The sequence below is a fragment of the Mobula hypostoma genome, chromosome 2 (genome assembly GCF_963921235.1).
Source record: "Mobula hypostoma chromosome 2, sMobHyp1.1, whole genome shotgun sequence".
Taxonomy (NCBI): Eukaryota; Metazoa; Chordata; class Chondrichthyes; order Myliobatiformes; family Myliobatidae; genus Mobula; species Mobula hypostoma.
Genome location: NC_086098.1, coordinates 117881477 through 117905326, shown reverse-complemented (window position 1 = coordinate 117905326; position 23850 = coordinate 117881477). Strand labels below are relative to the sequence as shown.

The following is a 23850-nucleotide window of genomic DNA, read 5'->3' as shown; positions in this document are numbered from 1 at the left end:
CAACAAGAGTTAATTCTCTCTCCTTCCAGTCGGGAATCGGAGCGCAGAAACCACTCACTGGCACGCCACGCGGACATCTTGGCAGCGGTGGAGACCAGGCTGTCCCTCCTGAACATGACCTTCATGAAATATGTCGACACCAATCTCTGCTGCTTCATTCCAGGCAAGGTGTGTGAGGGCAGGGGAGGTCAGTGCTGTTCCCACATCTGTTGTGGATTCCCTGCTCACTCCGGGATGTGACTGACAGATAGAATGATGAATGCTGTGGGGGTGGTGCTGGGGGGTGGTGCAGAGGAATAAGTGATACTGGTGGTCCTTTGTTATTGATATTGGATTATCATGGTCATCTGTACCAAGATGCAGGGAAAATCTTTGCGTGCTATCACAACAGATCAATCTGTGCGTTGAAGTAGGTTAAAAAGGGACACAAAGTGCGGAATAAAGAGCTCCAGAGAAGGGGAAACTGTGCTGCAGATAGACAAGGTGCAAGGGGTCATGACGAGGGAGATTGGAGACCAAAGTTTCAGTCCTCCCCCAGTCAGCACAGGGAAGGAGGTTTTGGTGAAGTGGCAGCTGAGCGAATCGAGGGTTAGACTGGTTCTCCGTAGGGAAGTGGTGTGGAAACAACAGTCCTGAATGGATGAGACAGGGCAAATGGAGGGGAGGGCATTCCGTAGGTTGGAATGGTGACCTGGGGCTCACTGTCTGTGGGAATGGGGTGGTCAGAAAGGAATGGTGTGCAAAGAAGGACATGGTTTTGGGAAAAGGGATTGCTGTACTGTGCTGGCACTGACAATGGGCTGAATGGCCTGTGATCCTAAATGACTAAATCAGTTTGCAGCAAATGAAATCAGGCACACGTCACAATGTCTTGTGACGTGTGACTGATTTCATGTTATTTCTCTGATATAGTGAGTTTTACTCTTTACCAAGCCTGTGCTCTGTCTGACACAGGGAGAGTGTGATTAGACAATGCAGGGGGAGCTTCACTCTGACACGGAGTGTGTGATGGGACAATGCAGGGGGAGAGTCACTCTCTGTCTGACACAGGGAGAGTGTGATTAAACAATGCAGGGGGAGCTTCACTCTGACACAGGGAGAGTGTGATGGGACAGTGCAGGGAGAGAGTCACTCTGACACGGAGAGTGTGATTAGACAATGCAGGGGGAGAGTCACTCTCTGTCTGACACAGGGAGAGTGTGATTAGACAATGCAGGGGGAGCTTCACTCTGACACGGAGTGTGTGATGGGACAGTGCAGGGGGAGCGTCACTCTCTGTCTGACACAGGGAGAGTGTGATGGGACAATGCAGGGAGAGCGTCACTGACACGGAGTGTGTGATGGGACAATGCAGGGGGAGCGTCACTCTCTGTCTGACACAGGGAGAGTGTGATGGGACAATGCAGGGGGAGCGTCACTCTGATTCGGAGAGTGTGATTAGACAATGCGGGGGGAGAGTCACTCTCTGTCTGACACGGGGAGAGTGTGATTAGACAATGCGGGGGGGAGCTTCACTCTGACACGGAGTGTGTGATGGGACAGTGCAGGGGGAGTGTCACTCTCTGTCTGACACAGGGAGAGTGTGATGGGACAGTGCAGGGAGAGCGTCACTCTGACACGGAGTGTGTGATGGGACAATGCAGGGGGAGTGTCACTCTGATTCGGAGAGTGTGATTAGACAATGCAGGGGGAGCGTCACTCTCTGTTTGACACAGGGAGAGTGTGATGGGACAATGCAGGGGGGGAGCTTCACTCTGACACGGAGTGTGTGATGGGACAATGCAGGGAGAGCGTCACTCTCTGTTTGACACAGGGAGAGTGTGATTAGACAATGCAGGGGGGGAGCTTCACTCTGACACAGAGTGTGTGATGGGACAATGCAGGGAAAGCGTCACTCTCTGTTTGACACAGGGAGAGTGTGATTAGACAATGCAGGGGGAGCGTCACTCTGACATGGAGAGTGTGATTAGACAATGCAGGGGGAGAGTCACTCTCTGTCTGACACAGGGAGAGTGTGATTAGACAATGCAGGGGGAGCGTCACTCTGACACGGAGAGTGTGATTAAACAATGCAGGGGGAGAGTCACTCTCTGACACAGGGAGAGTGTGATTAGACAATGCAGGGGGGGGGCTTCACTCTGACACGGAGTGTGTGATGGGACAATGCAGGGAGAGCGTCACTCTGACACGGAGAGTGTGATTAGACAATGCAGGGGGAGAGTCACTCTCTGTCTGACACAGGGAGAGTGTGATGGGACAATGCAGGGGGAGCGTCACTCTCTGTCTGACACGGAGAGTGTGATTAGACAATGCAGGGGGAGCGTCACTCTGACATGGAGAGTGTGATTAGACAATGCAGGGGGAGAGTCACTCTCTGTCTGACACAGGGAGAGTGTGATGGGACAATGCAGGGAGAGCGTCACTCTCTGACACGGAGAGTGTGATTAGACAATGCAGGGGGAGCTTCACTCTGACACGGAGTGTGTGATGGGACAATGCAGGGGGAGCGTCACTCTGACACGGAGAGTGTGATTAGACAATGCAGGGGGAGAGTCACTCTCTGTCTGACACAGGGAGAGTGTGATGGGACAATGCAGGGGGAGCGTCACTCTCTGTCTGACACGGAGAGTGTGATTAGACAATGCAGGGGGAGCGTCACTCTGACATGGAGAGTGTGATTAGACAATGCAGGGGGAGAGTCACTCTCTGTCTGACACGGAGAGTGTGATTAGACAATGCAGGGAGAGCGTCACTCTGACACGGAGAGTGTGATGGGACAATGCAGGGGGAGCTTTACTCTGACACGGAGTGTGTGATGGGACAATGCAGGGGGAGAGTCACTCTCTGTCTGACACAGGGAGAGTGTGATTAGACAATGCAGGGAGAGCGTCACTCTCTGTCTGACACAGGGAGAGTGTGATGGGACAATGCAGGGGGAGCTTCACTCTGACACGGAGTGTGTGATGGGACAATGCAGGGGGAGAGTCACTCTCTGTCTGACACAGGGAGAGTGTGATTAGACAATGCAGGGAGAGCGTCACTCTGACACGGAGAGTGTGATTAGACAATGCAGGGGGAGCGTCACTCTCTGTCTGACACAGGGAGAGTGTGATGGGACAATGCAGGGAGAGCGTCACTGACACGGAGTGTGTGATGGGACAATGCAGGGGGAGAGTCACTCTCTGTCTGACACAGGGAGAGTGTGATTAGACAATGCAGGGAGAGCGTCACTCTGACACGGAGAGTGTGATTAGACAATGCAGGGGGAGCGTCACTCTCTGTCTGACACAGGGAGAGTGTGATTAGACAATGCAGGGGGAGCTTCACTCTGACACGGAGAGTGTGATGGGACAATGCAGGGAGAGCGTCACTCTGACACGGAGAGTGTGATGGGACAATGCAGGGGGAGCGTCACTCTCTGTCTGACACAGGGAGAGTGTGATGGGACAATGCAGGGGGAGCTTCACTCTGACACGGAGAGTGTGATGGGACAATGCAGGGAGAGCGTCACTCTGACACGGAGTGTGTGATTAGACAATGCAGGGGGAGAGTCACTCTCTGTCTGACACAGGGAGAGTGTGATGGGACAGTGCAGGGGGAGCTTCACTCTGACACGGAGAGTGTGATTAGACAGTGCAGGGGGAGAGTCACTCTGACACGGAGAGTGTGATGGGACAATGCAGGGAGAGCGTCACTCTGACACGGAGTGTGTGATTAGACAATGCAGGGGGAGAGTCACTCTCTGTCTGACACAGGGAGAGTGTGATGGGACAGTGCAGGGGGAGCTTCACTCTGACACGGAGAGTGTGATTAGACAGTGCAGGGGGAGAGTCACTCTGACACGGAGAGTGTGATTAGACAATGCAGGGGGAGAGTCACTCTGACACGGAGAGTGTGATTAGACAATGCAGGGGGAGAGTCACTCTCTGTCTGACACGGAGAGTGTGATGGGACAGTGCAGGGGGAGCTTCACTCTGACACGGAGAGTGTGATTAGACAGTGCAGGGGGAGAGTCACTCTGACACGGAGAGTGTGATTAGACAATGCAGGGGGAGAGTCACTCTCTGTTTGTGATGATGTGTTTGGGGCTTTTGGTCAGTGGTGGAGTTTGTGTTCCTGCTGCTCTCTTCCTGTGTTACCCATGCCTGTCGTGTTGCAATCTGTGTACAGGTGATAGATGAGATTTACCGGGTTCTGAGGTACGTGAATTCCACCCGGTCCCCACAGCGAGCCCACGAAGTTCTGCAGGAACTGCGCGACATCTCCTCCATGGCTATGGAATACTTTGATGAAAAAATTGTCCCCATCCTGAAGAAGAAACTGAGTAATTCAGACATGTCGGGTCGCCTGCTGGGAGTGGCACCAGGTATGGGCAACACTGCCTGTGTACAGGAGATACAGTCGTGTGCGATAACACAGGTGCAGATGCCTATAGAGCCGTGTGTCTGTGTCTGTGAGTGTGCAGGAGGGCAAGTGTTGCCAGTCTACTGATGGGAGGGCTGGAACAAGTAAGGTGACTGGGGAGATGGCTGGGTTGTAGGGGGAGGGGTGACCAGTACCGAATCAGGTGCAGGGTGTGAGATGGAAACTGGGAAGTAGATAGTGTGAGAGGGAAACCGGGAGGGAGGCGGCGTGAGACGGGAACCGGGAGGGAGGCGGCGTGAGACGGGAACCGGGAGGGAGGCGGCGTGAGACGAGAACCGGGAGGGAGGCGGCGTGGGATGGAAAGTGGGAGGGAGGCGGCGTGAGACGGGAACCGGGAGGGAGGCGGCGTGAGACGGGAACCGGGAGGGAGGCGGCGTGAGACGGGAACCGGGAGGGCGGCGGCGTGAGACGGGAACCGGGAGGGAGGCGGCGTGAGACGGGAACCGGGAGGGAGGCGGCGTGAGACGGGAACCGGGAGGGAGGCGGCGTGAGAGGGGAACCGGGAGGGAGGCGGCGTGAGACGGAAACCGGGAGGGAGGCGGCGTGAGACGGGAACCGGGAGGGAGGCGGCGTGAGAGGGGAACCGGGAGGGAGGCGGCGTCATACGGGAACCGGGAGGGAGGCGGCGTGAGAGGAGAACCGGGAGGGAGGCAGCGTGAGACGGGAACCGGGAGGGAGGCGGCGTGGGATGGAAAGTGGGAGGGAGGCGGCGTGAGACGGAAACTGGGAGGGAGGCGGCGTGAGACGGGAACCGGGAGGGAGGCGGCGTGAGAGGGGAACCGGGAGGGAGGCGGCGTGAGATGGGAACCGGGAGGGAGGCGGCGTCATACGGGAACAGGAGGGAGGCGGCGTGAGACGGGAACCGGGAGGGAGGCGGCGTGAGACGGGAACCGGGAGGGAGGCGGCGTGAGACGGGAACCGGGAGGGAGGCGGCGTGAGACGGGAACCGGGAGGGAGGCGGCGTGAGACGGGAACCGGGAGGGAGGCGGCGTCATACGGGAACCGGGAGGGAGGCGGCGTGAGACGGGAACCGGGAGGGAGGCGGCGTGAGACGGAAAGTGGGAGGGAGGCGGCGTGAGACGGAAAGTGGGAGGGAGGCGGCGTGAGATGGAAAGTGGGAGGGAGGCGGCGTGAGACGGAAAGTGGGAGGGAGGCGGCGTGAGACGGAAAGTGGGAGGGAGGCGGCGTGAGACGGGAACCGGGAGGGAGGCGGCGTGAGAGGGGAACCGGGAGGGAGGCGGCGTGAGAGGGGAACCGGGAGGGAGGCGGCGTGAGAGGGGAAACCGGGAGGGAGGCGGCGTGAGAGGGGAAACCGGGAGGGAGGCGGCGTGAGAGGGGAACCGGGAGGGAGGCGGCGTGAGAGGGGAACCGGGAGGGAGGCGGCGTGAGAGGGGAAACCGGGAGGGAGGCGGCGTGAGACGGGAACCGGGAGGGAGGCGGCGTGAGACGGGAACCGGGAGGGAGGCGGCGTGAGACGGGAACCGGGAGGGAGGCGGCGTGAGAGGGGAAACCGGGAGGGAGGCGGCGTGAGACGGGAACCGGGAGGGAGGCGGCGTGAGACGGGAACCGGGAGGGAGGCGGCGTGAGAGGGGAAACCGGGAGGGAGGCGGCGTGAGAGGGGAACCGGGAGGGAGGCGGCGTGAGACGGGAACCGGGAGGGAGGCGGCGTGAGAGGGGAACCGGGAGGGAGGCGGCGTGAGAGGGGAAACCGGGAGGGAGGCGGCGTGAGAGGGGAAACCGGGAGGGAGGCGGCGTGAGAGGGGAACCGGGAGGGAGGCGGCGTGAGAGGGGAAACCGGGAGGGAGGCGGCGTGAGACGGGAACCGGGAGGGAGGCGGCGTGAGACGGAAAGTGGGAGGGAGGCGGCGTGAGACGGGAACCGGGAGGGAGGCGGCGTGAGAGGGGAACCGGGAGGGAGGCGGCGTGAGAGGGGAACCGGGAGGGAGGCGGCGTGAGAGGGGAAACCGGGAGGGAGGCGGCGTGAGAGGGGAAACCGGGAGGGAGGCGGCGTGAGAGGGGAACCGGGAGGGAGGCGGCGTGAGAGGGGAAACCGGGAGGGAGGCGGCGTGAGACGGGAACCGGGAGGGAGGCGGCGTGAGACGGGAACCGGGAGGGAGGCGGCGTGAGAGGGGAACCGGGAGGGAGGCGGCGTGAGAGGGGAACCGGGAGGGAGGCGGCGTGAGAGGGGAAACCGGGAGGGAGGCGGCGTGAGAGGGGAAACCGGGAGGGAGGCGGCGTGAGAGGGGAAACCGGGAGGGAGGCGGCGTGAGAGGGGAAACCGGGAGGGAGGCGGCGTGAGAGGGGAAACCGGGAGGGAGGCGGCGTGAGACGGGAACCGGGAGGGAGGCGGCGTGAGACGGGAACCGGGAGGGAGGCGGCGTGAGACGGGAACCGGGAGGGAGGCGGCGTGAGACGGGAACCGGGAGGGAGGCGGCGTGAGACGGGAACCGGGAGGGAGGCGGCGTGAGAGGGGAAACCGGGAGGGAGGCGGCGTGAGACGGAAACCGGGAGGGAGGCGGCGTGAGACGGGAACCGGGAGGGAGGCGGCGTCATACGGGAACCGGGAGGGAGGCGGCGTGAGACGGGAACCGGGAGGGAGGCGGCGTGAGACGGAAAGTGGGAGGGAGGCGGCGTGAGACGGAAAGTGGGAGGGAGGCGGCGTGAGACGGGAACCGGGAGGGAGGCGGCGTGAGACGGGAACCGGGAGGGAGGCGGCGTGAGACGGAAACCGGGAGGGAGGCGGCGTGAGACGGGAACCGGGAGGGAGGCGGCGTGAGACGGGAACCGGGAGGGAGGCGGCGTGAGACGGGAACCGGGAGGGAGGCGGCGTGAGACGGAAAGTGACGGGAACTGGGAGGGAGGCGGCGTGAGACGGAAAGTGGGAGGGAGGCGGCGTGAGACGGGAACCGGGAGGGAGGCGGCGTGAGACGGGAACCGGGAGGGAGGCGGCGTGAGACGGAAAGTGGGAGGGAGGCGGCGTGAGACGGGAACCGGGAGGGAGGCGGCGTGAGACGGAAAGTGGGAGGGAGGCGGCGTGAGACGGGAACCGGGAGGGAGGCGGCGTGAGACGGAAAGTGGGAGGGAGGCGGCGTGAGACGGGAACCGGGAGGGAGGCGGCGTGAGACGGGAACTGGGAGGGAGGAGGCGTGAGACGGGAACTGGGAGGGAGGCGGTGGCCAATGGACCTTTGGGATGTGCGAAGAAATGAGCACCAGGAAGAAACCTGTGTACAAGAGCCTGCAAACTCCTCCCAGTCAGCATGGGAGACCAGGATGGAAACTGGTTCACTGGGGCAGGTCCTCGGTCTGTGAGCAGCTTTGGACCCTGTGCCTAAGGAGGGGTGTGCTGGCCCCGCAGAGGAGTTGAGAAGAGAATCGGGATGAGTTTCTTTTCGCTGAAGCAGATGGTGTGATTTCTTTTGCTTTTAGTAGCAGTAGTGGAAAGGCATAAAGTTACTGTCAATTACAAAATAGAGAGTGAAAAGCAAGAAATAAGGGTAGTGTCATGGGGCATTCAGGAATCAGATTGCGGGGCGGGGTGGGGGGCGGTAGGGAGTTGCATTTGGGTCTTTAGGCTCCTATACAAACTCCTGGATGGTAGTAATGAGAAGAGGACATGGGGAGGATCCTTGGTGATGGATGCTGCCCACTGTGAGGCACACCCTTTGAAGATGTCCTCGGTGCTGAGGAGGGTTGTGTCTGTGATGGAGCCAGTGGAGCCTGCAGTCGCTTGCAGCTTCTTGCATCGTGTGCACTGAACCCTCCACGCTGGGCTGCCTGGGCTCCATGTCAAGAGGTTCACAAGAATGATCCCAAGGCCTCAGTATACCAGGAGCGCTTGCTGTCTCTGGGTTGGACCCGATGGAGTTGGGGTTGAGAATGGCCGGGTTCAGTGAGTAGAATCTCATTGAAGCCAAACAGATGTAGAAAAGCCTGGATAGAATTGACATGGAGAGGGTATTTCCTTTAGTAGGAGAGTCCAGGGACAGAGGGCACGGTCTCAGAATAAAGCAGTGGGGAGCAATTTGCTCAGCAAAGAGTAATGAATCCAGGGACTTGTTGCCACAGATGGTTCTGGAGGCCAAGTCATTGGGTGTGTTTAAGGCAGAGATTGACAGGCTCTTGATTGGTAATAGAGTTACAGGTAACAGGGAGAAGGCAGGAGAAAATATCAGCTGTAACTTGATGGTCTGGTGGCCATTAATGATTCTTCTGTTAGCTGATGGTCTAACGGTGCTCTCCCGTTTGTTCCCCAGTCCCCGGACCATCCACTGCCCTGACAGCCGTACAGCTCTTCTCTAAGCAAAACCCAGCTCGACAGGAACTCGGCAAGCTGCAGCAGCAGGTGAAAGCACAGGGGCTGAACGTGACCACCACCCGCCGCGAGGTGTCAGAGATCCGGGTCAAGTTGCAGGAGCAGCTCAAGCAGCTGCAGGACCAGGACCAGAAGATCCTGGAGCAGAACCAGATCATCGGGGAGCAGAATGCCCGACTGGCCGAACTGGACCGTAAGCTGGGCGAGCACGCCCTCAAGCACCAGCAGAGCGAGCAGAAGATTAAGGACCTGCAGGAGCTGCTGGAGCAGGTCATTGCCACCAGGGCAAGGGGCGGACAGTTGCCCAGCGGGCAGAAACGCAAGAACGGCTCGCCTGAGGGCAGTAACAAGCGTCTTCGGAGCCGGAAGTGAGCCGGCGCTCCAGTGGTTTATTGTTCCCGTGTCTATCTGTCAGTGTGTGTGTGCAGGCGTGGAGTACAGCATGACATCTTGCAGGTCAGGAGGGCGGCTCAGTGTTGTGGGGTGGGGAGTGGGACCCAGCCTGCCCCGGTCACTGGCATCACGTGGATGGGGCACAGAAGGACTGACTGGTCACCGAGGGGAGAGTTAAACCAGGTGCTCAGCTCAGTCCTGGGTTCCTCTGCACTCCTGCGTAATGGGAAAATTAAACCCTGCCCTTGCCTGTTCCCACCAACAGTTGTTTTGGTTCATCTTCTAGTCTTGGGTAGCAGGGTTAAATTCTGCCGTCCTCTTGATCTTGGGTAATGGAGAGTTAAACTCATTCCTCTTCTCTCTCCCCCCCCCACCCCCAATCCAACTAGACACTGGGTAACATTAGGGTTAAGCTGTCCTGCACTCAGTCCTGGGTAATGGAGGGTTAACATATTCCCTCCCCTGTCTAGTAACAGGGTTAAAACAGCCCATTCTTTTGTCCTCGATAATGGGGGGGGGGGGTAATCTCTCCCCCTCCTCCCATTCCCCCTGCCCGGTGCATTTGATCCCGGATAACAGAGAGTTAAATTCCATACCCTACTCAGTCCTGGGTACTAGAGGGTTAAACTGTTTCCCTCTGTCCCACTGACAGGGTTTAATTGTCCCATCCCTTGGCCCCTTGTAACAGAGAACAGAGTTATACCCTCCCTCTCACTGGATCCCAGGCAGTTAATGAGGGTTAAACTCCAAACCCCCACCGGTCCTCGTGCCAAGCAGCGGGTCATTGACCATTTCTGGGTCCTGAGTCATAAATGCTCTCACTCTTCTAAGTCACTCATCCTAGATAATGGAGAGTTAGACCAGCTCCTTTTGAGGTCTGGGGTCACAAGGGTTAAACTTTATTCTGCTTCCTGCGTTGTGTACTGTAGATTGAATTCCGATTGTACCCCAGTGCTGAATGAGAGTTCCAGGGTAACAGAGTTTGACCCTCCTCCCGAACCAGGTAGAGGAGAGTTAGATGTCTGGCTGACCCACATTCCCCAGCAGGGCCGAGCGGATAAGCTGCAGATCTGGGGGGAGCTGCTGGTGGCTTCTCACCAGAGGCTGGAGCTCACGGCCTGACGGTAGAGTGCCTCCAAAGTTTCCCCTCCCGTGCCGTGCACAGCCCAGGGACAGGCACTGGTCGGGACCTTGCGTTCACACGGTTACCACTGGGGTGTGGGGTGGTTGAGCTGCACAGCCTCTGGAATGGTAAAGCAGTCATCACTGAGCTTAAGGGAAGGTCGGAATGGGGAAAGGGCAGACAGAAAGTGACACGCCCTATATAGCCCCCAGGGTACGGGAGTGAGTGGAGCCTGGAACCTTCGTGCCAGTGGCCGACGGGGGCTGGTCCAAGTGTGGGGCTGTCCTGTTGAGAGCACAGACCTGGGGAGGATCTCCCGCCTTCCTTGTATCATTCGAGCCTCGGGCTCCAACACCACTGACCACTGCTGATAGGTTGGAGCTACTCTGTCCCCTCCACCCCTTTTTCACCACGCTCCTGTGCAGACTGTTGGGACCATGGCAGTTTCAAGTCATCTGGCCTCTTCTGAGGGAACTGGATTCCATCCTGCACTCAGCCCCTCGAAGCCGGCACCATGAACACAGTTGATGTTGGTGAACAACAGGCTCTTTGTCTTTCCACTCGGCAACCTTTCTCTTGTCCACCTCCTCACTCTGAGAGGGACCATAATTAACCCACATTAATTTGAGTCAAGTTTCCTCTCCTGTCTGTGTTTTGGCCTGATCATCACTCATCATCCCATCAGCAGGTTAGAGGACTGTGAGAGGAACATAATTGCTGCTTGTGTGATAATTTCCCCCTCAAAGTCTATGACATTGTGGTATTGTCTCAAGACTTCTCGAGCTTCCCATGTGCACCCGTCTCTTATTGAGGTATAATACCACTGAACTCAATACATTAATCAGGAGAGTGAGCTTTGGGGAAGTTTCCATTGGTGTCAGGAGGGTCCTGAACGTCTAGTGTCACTTGTACAGATGTCTTGCTGTTGTGCTGTAATGTAACTGAACCTCATTCACACATAACCTCCTCCCTGACCTCTAGGCAACTGGGAAGCTGCATTCACGACTTCCACCATTTGGTGATGGAATTGGGGTGCCACAGGCGTCAATGGCTTGGTGGGGTGGGTTTTGGTATGACCCGGAACGAGCCATCTCAACCATTCATCTGCTTCCTGACCACAAACCTTGGGGAGGTTGTGCCTCAGGACGGAGCATTGGCCTTGGCTGTGGTGATCCCACGGAGCCATCGTCGGCTGTGAGATGGAAGTCCCTGACGTTGGAACGTTGGTGGTGGTCCGCCTGTGTAGGAGGTGGGAAATACCTCACCACCGGGGAGGGTGCAGCACGTCCCGCGATGTTTGGGATCTTCTGATGAAAGTAACTTGATATGCAGGGAAGGGTTGTCTGTAAGGTGAGACTGTACACTGCTGTTATATCATACAGCAATGGTTAACTCTTTAATGGTTGTTGTCAGCTGAAAAACAAGTAATCTTTAAAAAAAAACGCAGCCCACTGTGTCCATGGTGGGTGGAGTTGTTTTTTCCATTTGTGTCTCAAGTGTTGGTCCTCCAATGGGCTGCTCTGTCCTCTGCTGTTGAATCATACCTCCCAAAAATAGGAGCTTCAGCACAGCTGGTTTATGCTGACCAGATTCCCATCTCAGTTTGGCCCACTTCTCTAAACCCTTCCTTTCCTATCCACATGCCTTTCCAATGTTGTTAATGTCCCTGCTTCAACCACTCCCTCAGGCAGTTCGTTCCACATACAGACCATGTTCTGGATGAAAACATTGCCCCTCATATTCCTATTCCTAATCCCTCCCCCTCTCAGCCCTCTCGTGCTTTATTTGCCAACGCTGGGACAAAGACAGCGTGCATTCCCCCAATATATGCTCCTGTTTACACCTCTCTATAAGATTGCTCCTCATTCTCCTATGTCCAGACTTGTTCAGCCTCTCTCTGTTACCCTTGAGTCCTGGCAACATCCTTTCTAATGCCCTCTGTGAGCTGGTCTGTCCTGCACCCGGTGTGACTGGGGGAGGGAGGTTACCTGGAGTTGACCTGAGCCAGTAACCCCAAGCTCAGGTTGGAGCTCTCCACACCTCCTGTGGGGTTCTACCTGGGCCGCAGAATCTAGTGTCTTGTTATCGGATTGATTCCAATTGTACAGCACCTTCCCATTTCCCCAGTTCGGGAAGGTTCCCCTGGATCTGCCCTCCACTGCAGACTGCTCCCTGTCTAACTGTTGAGATGGCTGATGGGGTCTCCGTGCAGCCCAGAGGGCAGGCAGGACAGGTGGGTAGTGTGTATGGTCGTCTGCTCCACATGCTGCCGACAAATGAACTGGAGGGTCTCTGCCATCTGGGTGCCTGTCCTCCATTTTGAGTGGCCATGTACCGGAGGTTGCGAGGATTTGGTGGGGATGGGATAATTATCACATGGACATGGTCATTCGTTGTGTAGCATACTGTCAGTGTCTCTCAGTTGCACCACCACTCAGTGTCGTCATGGTTTGGCTCTTTGCAAATCCAGTTCCCCTCAGCACCACTGCCGCATGGGTTGGAGCTGCGGTACCAATAACGACAAACGGCCCCAGTTACAGAACGGTGGGACACTCTGCTGGAAAGAGTTGGGCAGAGTCTCTCGTACCCAGAGGAGGCTCCCTGTGGAGATTCTAGGATAAACAGTGCCATCAGCAGGCGGAGTTCCTGATTGTTAGTGTGGATGTGTGTCAAATGAAGCAGCAGGAAGTGATGGGTACAGGATTTAACTAAGTAAGGACAGGAACTGGCCCTTTGGCCCACTGTTGTGTCAGACTACTTAAACCAGTAACTAAACTCAGCCCACTGCCTGCACAATTTCCATGACCTATCATACTTGCATCCACCACTGTAGCTGGCAGTGCATTCCAGGCAATCACCACTCTGTTAAACAAAGCATGCCCTACAATTCTCCATTAAACACAGCCCCACCCCCAGATCACCTTAAATTCACACCCTCTCCTACAGGGCATTCTGACCCTGGGGAAGAAGACTTCTGTCAGCTCTCTGAGCTTCTGCCACTCCAGAAAACCAGCAACCATACTTTGTCCAACCTCCTTGTGGCATCTACTCTAATCCAGACAGCATGTTGGCATACCTCTTCTGCATCCTCTCCAAAGCCTCCACACCTTTCCGACAATGGTGCGTTCATAATTGATTGCAATACAGTACTCCAATGTGCAGCACCTCACCCTTGGCAAAATTAAACAACACATGCCTTATCTCCACTTGAACTTGCAACTGGTCTATATCCCACTGTATCCTTTGACAATCCTAGATTATCCACACCACCCACTTAAAAAGCCATCCATCCACATTTTCATCCAGGTCAGTTGTACAGTGGAGGTCCCAGTGGAATACCATTGGTTATGGATCTCCAGCCAGAGTAAGTCCCATTGACCACTATCCTCTTGCTTCTATTGACAGATCAATTCTGAATCTAAATGGCCAGTTCACTGTGGGTCCCATGCATCCTAAGGAGCTCTGTGGCACAGAAACAGGCCTTTTGGCCAATCTCGTCAATATCATACTATTCTGCCTTGTCCCCACTGACCTGCAACCAGACCATACCTCTCCACATCAGGTACTTATCCAAACTTATTAACATGAAATTGAACCTGCGTCCAAGACTTTGGCAGCTTGTTCCACGCTTCACCTTTCACCCTTAACCTATGACCTCTAGTTCTAATCTCACCCAACCTCATTGAAAAAAGCCTGCTTGCATTTACCCTATGTACACCTCTTATAATTGATTTATAATCTCAGTCTTAACTTTGATGAGCTTCCCATAAGGGACCTTGTCACATGCCTTATTAGGTGCTGCCCAGACCTCTATCTGCATCACTTCCCCCAAAGCTAATGACTTTTCCTGCACAGAGAGTAGTGTGAAAAACTGAGAGTCCTGTGTTCAGGGTCACTGTACACACTGACATCCAAATGCAAGTTTCCATTCTGTGCCTTCCCTAGCTGGGGGTGACGTGTTGGTGACTGACAACTAATCACTCTACTGACTGCTGATAGACAGCTTTTGTTCTCCTGTTCTGGCAGATCGTGAGAGGGCAGGGAGGAGAGCTTATAGGTACATGGGGAGTGATTCCAAGGTGAGCAACTGCAAAGTGGAGGAAGGCAAGGGGAGAATTGGGATAGAAGAAAGGAGAGTTGAGTGAAGGGGCAGGAGGACCACGGCAAGGTACATTGGTGCAGGACTAGGCTGCCTTGAATAGCTCCTCTGACCATGAATATTGCAGCTGACTCCCACCTTCCTACTCTGCGCTGTCACCATATCTGTTAACTATCCAGAAATCTGTTGACCCATGTACTGAAGAGCCTGTTCCTGTTACTTGTTCGGACACTCTTCAGCCAGGAGAACCATTCCCTACATCCATTCAGAGATCCTTAATTCCTCCAAATTTCACTGGCCAAGAGCCCTCAAACTACAGCCCAGATAGCGATCAGTGTTGTGCTGGTTGATTTAGGATTGAATAGCTGAAGCTGCCCTTGAAACTAGAGGCATGGGACTTCAGGCTTCTCGACCTCCTGCAAGAAGTTAAGGTGTCCCAGAGAGAGTGAATCTTTAGATGTTGCCTTCTGGTAGATACATGATGGTGCCAAAGGCTGTGCACATAATGGGTTGAATCTGCTACATCGCACGCCAACAGTAGTGTTGCTAAGTAGATTTGCTTACTGATAACCTTGTGCCAGTTGGTGTAGTGTCAGGACCACTCGGTTCTAGATGTTGTCACAGAGCCTGGGTCCAGTCATGGACTGAAGAGCACAAGTTCCTTGAAGGTGACTGTGACTGAAATGGGAGCCCCAGTTAACCAGGAAGGTAGTAGGCACCAAAGGCCATTAGTAGGCTTCCTAATGGTTGTACCTCACACCACAGAAAATGGCTGTTTCAGAGGTTGACCTCGGCAGCAGCTCACTGAGCAGTGTTCTTGGCCCAGCCATCTTCAGCTGTTCCATCAACAATCGTCCGATCATCAGAGTCAGACGTGGGAATGGTCACCTGATGACTGCGGTGTTCAATGTCTGCATACAACAAGACCCAGGCAACTTCAAACGTGGCTTATAAGAGCCAAATGCACAGACAGCACAGAGAGGTACTAGGCAATAACCAGAGAACAGTACAACACAGGAACAGACCCTTCACCCTACTACATCAGTACTGACCATTATATTGATCTCATCTCTGCTGCCTGCACTTGGCCCAAATCCTTCCATTACTTACTTGTTCATGTGTCTTATCTAAATGCTTCAAACATTGCTATTGCATCTATTTCTACCACCTCTGCTGGCGGTACATCCATCCTCTGTGTAAAACAACAACTTGTCTCGTAATCTCATTGAAACTTTCCACTTCTCATTAGTTATGTCCTCTAAGTGACTTTTTCACCTTGGAGAAAATGATTCTATCTACCCGATTGATGCTTCTCAAAATATTAAATTCTATCAGATCACCGCTCACGCTCTGACATTCCAGAAAAGTAATAAAGTAAGCCATAGGGGCAGAATTAGGCCATTTGGCCCATCAAGTCTGCTCTGCCATTCCATCCTATTATCCCTCATTCCATTGCCTTCTCCCCACAACCTTTGAAGCCCTGATTAATCAAGAACCAATCAACTTCAGCTTTAAATATACTAAATGACATGGTAATGAACTTCACACATTCACCACCCTCTAGCTAAGGAAATTCCTCCTCATCTAAATGGACGTCCTTTATTCTGTGGCTGTGCCCTCTGATTCTACACTCATCCACTATCTAGGCTTTCAACATTAAATGGGCTTCAATAAGATTCCCCTCATTCTTCTAAACTCCAGCTAGTACGGGACTGGAGGCATCAAACACTCCTCGTGTTAACCCTTCCATTTCCAGAATAATTCTCATGAATTTCCTCTGGACCTTCAATGCCAGTGCATCCTTTCTTGGGTAAAGGGCTGAAAAAAAAGCTCAGTGTGGCCTGACCAAAGCCTCAGCATTACATACTTGCTCTTTTATTCTAGTCCTTCCAAAAATGAATGCTAACATTGCATTTGCCTTCCTTACCACTGATTCAACCTGCAAGCTAACCTTTAGGGAATCCTGCACAACAACACCCAAGTCCCTTTGTATCTCTGATTTTGAATTTTTTCCCCTACTTAGAAAATATTCTGTGCCTTTATACCTTCTACCAAAATGCATGACCAAAATACTTCCTACTCTATTCCATCTGCCACTGTATTGCCCATTCTCCCAATCTAAGTCCTTCTGCAGACTCTCTGTCTCCTCAACACTACTTACCCCTCCAGCTATTTTCGTATCGTCCTCAAACAAAGCCATCAATTCTATCATCCAAATCATTGACATATAACGTGAAAAGAAGCAGTCCCAACACTGACCTCTTCAAAACATCACTAGTCACCAGCAGGCAACCAGAAAAGGCCACCTTTATTCCCACTCTTTGCCTTCTGCCAGTTAGCCAACTTTCCATCCCAGCTAGTATCTTTCCTGTAATACCATGGGTTCATCTCTTAAGCAGCATCTTGTTGAAGGTCTTATGAAAATCCAAGAAAGCAACATCCACTGACTCTCCTTTGTCTATCTGCATGTTACTTCCTCAAATAATTCCCAACTGATTTGTCAGGAAAGATATCCCTTCAAGGAAATTATGCTGACTTTGACCTATTTTATGTGCCACCAAGTACCCCACAACCTCATCCTTCCCAATGCAAGCTTATCCAACCTCTCCCAAACCAGGTGACATTGTGGTGAACCTCTTCTGCACCTTCTTCAAAGCCTCTACATCCTTCCTTTAATGCATTGACCAGAACTAAATCCAAATATAACCTGTCCCAAGTTTTATACAGCTACAACATGATTTGCCTGCTTTTACACTCAGTGCCTTAACTGATGAAGGCAAATATCATTGGAAATGAATACATTCTTTAAAAATCTCCAGATTGGTACATTACCCCCAAATCCAAGTACTATATGCTTTACTGACCCGTATGGGACTTCATTAAAAGTCTTACCATTTGCTACAATCTGCTGATTTCCCCTTATCCATTCTCCCAGTAACATCTACAGACAAGTCCAGTTGTCAAGAATGCCACTGACTGCTAAATCCTACTGTCCCGTATTTGCACCCTTCAATGCAGATTCCAGCCCTCTCCCAACTACCAGTGTCTGGCTCAGATGTTCCAAGAGTTCTCTCACCCTTCTTAAAAAGCAATATCAGATTTGTCGTTCTGCTGTGAAGGAAACATTGTGGAATCTATAGAATGTTAAAAGGTAACCTGTGCACAGATACACATTTCTGGGATGTATATATCATTGAGTACTTGGAGAGCAATGGCTTTTAATCTCACTGTTCATTACAAATTTTCTTAAATTCCTTATCTTCAGCAGAAGTCTGAAATTTCGGTGGAATTGTAATGTTGTCTTCTGTGAATTCGCCAGGTAACTGACCAATATTACAACTGCCAATAGACTGATAAGCAACTCCACCAAGGCGTTCTGTTTGAAATCAGTGATTTGAACGTGGGAAGTTGGAACTAGAGTAGGTCACCTGCTCTTGCTTTTCATCTACCTCAGTGTTTTCCACTAAGATTCCTCATTCACTTCTATGCCTTTGGTTTTAGTGCCAACTACAAATGTCATTGTACATGGTTTATACATTCTTAACCAGATGTTTGAAATAGATGACAATGGGACTAGTACTGACCCAAGGCACACCACTGGTCATGGGCCTCCAGTCCTTTCACCATCACCCTTTGTTTCCTGCCATCGAGCCAATCGTATATCCAGAAGCACTAACTCCCTCTTACCCTCTTAACTTCTTTTCCTTAGATTTTAAACTAATTGAATTAGATACAAAATTGTTATCATATTCTGATCATTTTAACCTGATGGCCCTTTCCAACAAGGTTGTTAATCCTTTCTCTTAACAATACTGTATATAAAATGGTCTTTTCTTCCCTTTTGTTGTTCGAAAGGTTAATCTTAGAAAAGTACTTGCTTTCTTGAATTTTTCCACCAATTAAACATGCCGGGTCTGTATGTGATAGACCTCACAACACCAAGTTTTACCAGTTACACCATGCTCAATTTTATAACTGCTTTTTGTTGACCTGTAAATAATTCCCACTAATATTTCCTGCTCTTTTGGCTTCACCCAAGCTATCGGAACAGGAGCTGGCAATACAATCCTTCAAACATTCTTGACATTCCTGCAGATCATTCAATATCAACTTCTATTTTGAACAAACATGGGCATACAGCAGAATGCAGATCAGCTGGAGAGTTGGGTGGGTGGAGCAGTGGTAAATGAAATGTAATCTGGATAAGAGTGAGGGAATGCACTTGGAGAAGTGAAATTCTGGTAGGACATGTACAGTATGTAAATAGTAGAGGCCTTAGTAGTGTTGGTTTTGGGATGCAAGCCCACATCTCACTGACAGTGGCAACACAGGTAAATAAGGTTATGAAGAAGGGCTGTAGTTAAAGAGATCAGACAGATCGGGACTATTCTCTTTGGAAATTATCCAAGGGGTGACTTTATAGACGTTTATAAAATTGAGGGGCTTAGATAAAATAGACAAGTCTTTTCCCTAGGGGAGTCTAGAACTGGCGGGCACAGGTTTAAGGCAAAAGCACAGAAATTTAAATAGGATCTGAGAGACTAACATTTCACACACAGGATGGTGCAATAATGGAACACGCAGCCAAAGGAGATGGTGGGGGCAACACTGTTTGGAAAAAACCGGCATAATGGGATATGGGTCTAATTCGGACAAATGAGATTAGACAGCTATCACAGTGAGCGTGCTTGAGGTAGATCAGCTGGATTTCAACAATTACAATAGCAGTCAATACAATTTACTTCAATGTTTGGGAAATGGTTGTATTGAGTTAGATATTTACAATGGGAACACTTTTTTAAAACTATCAATACACTTCTGAATGTTCAAACACCTTGTCTGGGACAAAGTAATTCACATGAGTGGTCCGAAAGACAGGACAGAACCCAGAGGCTATTAAATCTGTGTTGTGAGGGCAGACTCTCTGGCTATAGAAATATCCCAATTTTTCATTGGCAGAACAATTATGCCTGTGACCATGTTTGATAAGTTGTTGTGGGAGCTTCCTTGATATATGTCACAATTATTGAAGGTATCCAATGCCTGGTTTAGTGAAAGCTGATTAACATAACCCATTGTTTTACATTTGGTTCACACATGTGAAAATGTTTGTTATAAACCAGCTCTCTGAGCAGCCGGCCTCCTACTGTGGGCCAGTGTTCTCTCAACAGTCTACACTCCAGTTTTGTCTTCCTTCATTTATCAATTTCTTAGCTTTTGCTGAGTTCCTCTCATGTTCATAGTGTCTTCTAGTTAGGTTCAAGGTGTTGGTTTTGTAGTGACCTGCATCAATTTGAAACTCGATGTCTAACCCTTTCTTCTCCAAAGGTCTTCAACAAGGTTATCAATTTAGCCTTTCTCATTACACAGACATCCAGGTTAATCATTCCCCAAGTTGGTTTCTCAAAATGTTAATCTGCAAAATCTCAAATGTGTTCCATGCATTCATCTTAGAAACATAGAAAACCTACAGCACAATACAGGCCCTTCAGCCCACAATGCTGTGCAGAACATATATAGTATTTACTTTAGAAATTACCTAGGGTTACCCATCGCCCTCTATTTTTCAAAGCTCCATGTACCTGTCCAGGAGCCTCTTAATAAACCCTATTGTATCTGCTTCCACCACAGTCGCCAACAGCCCATTCCACGCACTCACCACTCTGTGTTTAAAAAAAACACCACGCACACAACTTAGCCCTGACATCTCTGTACCTACTTCCAAGCACCTTAAAACTATGCCCCCTCGTGTTAGCCATTTCAGCCCTGGGAAAAAGCCTCCGACTATCCACACAAACAATGCCTCTCATCATCTTATACATCTCTATCAGGTCACCTCTCATCCTCCGTCGCTCCAAGGAGAAAAGGCAAAGTTCACTCAATCTATTCTCGTAAGGCATGCTCTCCAATCCAGGCATCTTCCTGCTTATTATGACAAGTTTTTGTTGTCCTATCTCTGTATGGGTGACTGTCACCTTGTATTATTGTGTTATCCTTTTAATTGCTTCTTCTATTTCTTGCTTTACACTCGTCACTTCTGTGTGGTCTATAAACTCAGTAAGTCGTACCTGTGTAGTATGACTTCCTGAGTTTTATACACAACACCCCGATGTGTAGGACACAGGAATTGAATTGGACTGTTCAGCCCATCGATTCTGCTCCACCATTCCATCGTGGCTGATTCATTTTTCCTCTGAACCCCATTCTCCTGCCTTCTGCCCATAACCCTTGACGCCCTGACTAATCAAAAACCTATCAAATTCAGCTTTAAATATACTCAATGACTTGCCCTCCACAGCCGTCTGTGGAAATGAATTCCACAGATTTGCTAGCCTCTTACTAAAGAATTTCCTCCTCAACTTCGTTTTAAATGGAGTTCCCTCTTTTCTGAGGCTGTTCCCTCTGATCCTATGGGAAGCATCCTCTTGATATCATCTCCCTGTCAATATTCAATTGGTTTCAATGAGATCCCCCTCATTCTCCTGAAGTCCAGCATCTCCCAATCTGTCTAAGTCCTTCTGCAGACTCCCTGCTTCCTCAACACCACCTGGCCCTCCACCTATCTTTGTGTCATCCACAAACATGACCACAAAACCATCAAATATCATCCAAGTCACTGAGATATAACGTGAAAAGAAGCAGTCCCGGCAGCAACCTCTGCAAACACCACTAGTCACTGGCAGTGAACCAGAAAAGGCTGTCTTTACTCCCATTCTTTGCCTCTTGCTAGTCAACCAGTTTTCTATCCATGTTCGTATCTTCCCTGTAATACCATTGTTTCTTATCTTGTTAAGCAGCCTCGGGTGTGGCACCTTGTCGAAGGACTTCTGAAACTCCAAGTAAAAAACATCCAATGACTTCCCTGTTAGTTCTTCAGAATTCCAACAGATTGTCAGGCAGGATTTCCCCCCAGGAAATTTGCTGACCTTGGCCTATTTTATCATGTGACCCCATGACCTCATCCTTAATAATGGACTCCAACGTCTTCCCAATGCAAGTTTATCTAATCTCTCCTAATACCCCTTCTATAGGAAACATCCCCTCCATCTGGACTTCAATAGGTTTCAATGAGACATCACACTGCCCCCTCCCCCCACAATTCTAAATTCCAGTATGTGCAGGCCTAGAGCCATCAAATGTTCCTAGTTTGGTCTCCAAATTTGAGGAAGGACATTCTTGCTATTGAGGGAGTGCAGCGCAGGTTCACAGGGTTAATTCCCGGGATGGCGGGACTGTCATATGTTGAAAGATTGGAGTGACTGGGCTTGTATACTCTGGAATTTAGAAGGCTGAGAGGGGATTTGATTGAAACATATAAGATTATTAAGGGATTGGACAAGCTGGAGGCAGGAAGCATGTTCCCGCTGATAGGTGAGTCCAGAACCAGAGGCCACAGTTTAAGAATGAGGGGTAGGCCATTTAGAACGGAGTTGAGGAAAAACTTTTTCACCCAGAGAGTGGTAGATAAGTTTAGCTAAGATAGACTGGCAAATGACACTTAAAGGATTGACGGTGGATATGCAATGGCAAGCATTTAAAGGTTGCATGGATGAACTACAACAATTGTTCATCCCAGTTTGGCAAAGGAATAAATCAAGGAAGGTAGTGCACCCGTGGCTGACAAGAGAAATTAGGGATAGTATCAATTCCAAAGAAGAAGCATACAAATTAGCCAGAGAAAGTGGCTCACCTGAGGACTGGGAGAAATTCAGAGTTCAGCAGAGGAGGACAAAGGGCTTAATTAGGAAGGGGAAAAAAGATTATGAGAGAAAACTGGCAGGGAACATAAAAACGGACTGTAAAAGCTTTTATAGATATGTGAAAAGAAGAAGATTGGTTAAGACAAATGTAGGTCCCTTACAGTCAGAAACAGATGAATTGATCATGGGGAACAAGGACATGGCAGACCAATTGAATAGTTACTTTAGTTCTGTCTTCACTAAGGAGGACATAAATAATCTTCCAGAAATAGTAAGGGACAGAGGGTCCAGTGGGATGGAGGAACTGAGTGAAATACATGTTAGTAGGGAAGTGGTGTTAGGTAAATTGAAGGGATTGAAGGCAGATAAATCCCCAGGGCCAGATGGTCTGCATCCTAGAGTGCTTAAAGAAGTAGCCCAAGAAATAGTGGATGCATTAGTGATAATTTTTCAAAACTCGTTAGATTCTGGACTAGTTCCTGAGGATTGGAGGGTGGCTAATGTAACCCCACTTTTTAAAAAAGGAGGGAGAGAGAAACCGGGGAATTATAGACCGGTTAGCCTAACGTCGGTGGTGGGGAAACTGCTGGAGTCAGTTATCAAGGATGTGATAACAGCACATTTGGAAAGCAGTGAAATGATCGGACAAAGTCAGCATGGATTTGTGAAAGGAAAATCATGTCTGACGAATCTCATAGAATTTTTTGAGGATGTAACTAGTAGAGTGGATGGGGAGAACCAGTGGATGTGGTATATCTGGATTTTCAAAAGGCTTTTGACAAGGTCCCACACAGGAGATTAGTGTGCAAACTTAAAGCACACGGTATTGGGGGTAAGGTATTGGTGTGGGTGGAGAATTGGTTAGCAGACAGGAAGCAAAGAGTGGGAATAAACGGGACTTTTTCAGAATGGCAGGCGGTGACTAGTGGGGTACCGCAAGGCTCAGTGCTGGGACCCCAGTTGTTTACAATATATATTAATGACTTGGATGAGGGAATTAAATGCAGCATCTCCAAGTTTGCGGATGACACGAAGCTGGGTGGCAGTGTTAGCTGTGAGGAGAATGCTAAGAGGATGCAGGGTGACTTGGATAGGTTGGGTGAGTGGGCAAATTCATGGCAGATGCAATTTAATGTGGATAAATGTGAAGTTATCCACTTTGGTGGCAAAAACAGGAAAACAGATTTTTATCTGAATGGTGGCCGATTAGGAAAAGGGGAGGTGCAACAAGACCTGGGTGTCATTATACACCAGTCATTGAAAGTGGGCATGCAGGTACAGCAGGCGGTGAAAAAGGCGAATGGTATGCTGGCATTTATAGCGAGAGGATTCAAGTACAGGAGCAGGGACGTACTACTGCAGTTGTACAAGGCCTTGGTGAGACCACACCTGGAGTATTGTGTGCAGTTTTGGTCCCCTAATCTGAGGAAAGACATCTTTGCCATAGAGGGAGTACAAAGAAGGTTCACCAGATTGATTCCTGGGATGGCGGGACTTTCATATGAAGAAAGACTGGATGAATTGGGCTTGTACTCGTTGGAATTTAGAAGATTGAGGGGGGATCTGATTGAAACGTATAAGATCCTAAAGGGATTGGACAGGCTAGATGCAGGAAGATTGTTCCCGATGTTGGGGAAGTCCAGAACGAGGGGTCACAGTTTGAGGATAGAGCGGAAGCCTTTTAGGACTGAGATTAGGAAAACCTTCTTCACACAGAGAGTGGTGAATCTGTGGAATTCTCTGCCACAGGAAGCTGTTGAGGCCAGTTCATTGGCTATATTTAAGAGGGAGTTAGAT

General features: G+C 51.0%; 1 protein-coding gene across 1 annotated transcript in view; it reads left to right on the top strand.

Moving 5' to 3' along the window:
- Positions 1-22414, top strand: part of fbxo28 (F-box protein 28) — a 28104-nt gene extending 5690 nt beyond the window's left edge. The window contains exons 3-5 of the mRNA XM_063040511.1: positions 30-168; positions 4171-4366; positions 8680-22414. Of these exons, the coding sequence (XP_062896581.1) occupies positions 30-168; positions 4171-4366; positions 8680-9110 (766 nt within the window). The 3' untranslated portion in view covers positions 9111-22414. The remainder of the gene's footprint in view (positions 1-29; positions 169-4170; positions 4367-8679) is intronic.
- The last annotated feature ends 1436 nt before the right edge of the window (positions 22415-23850 follow it).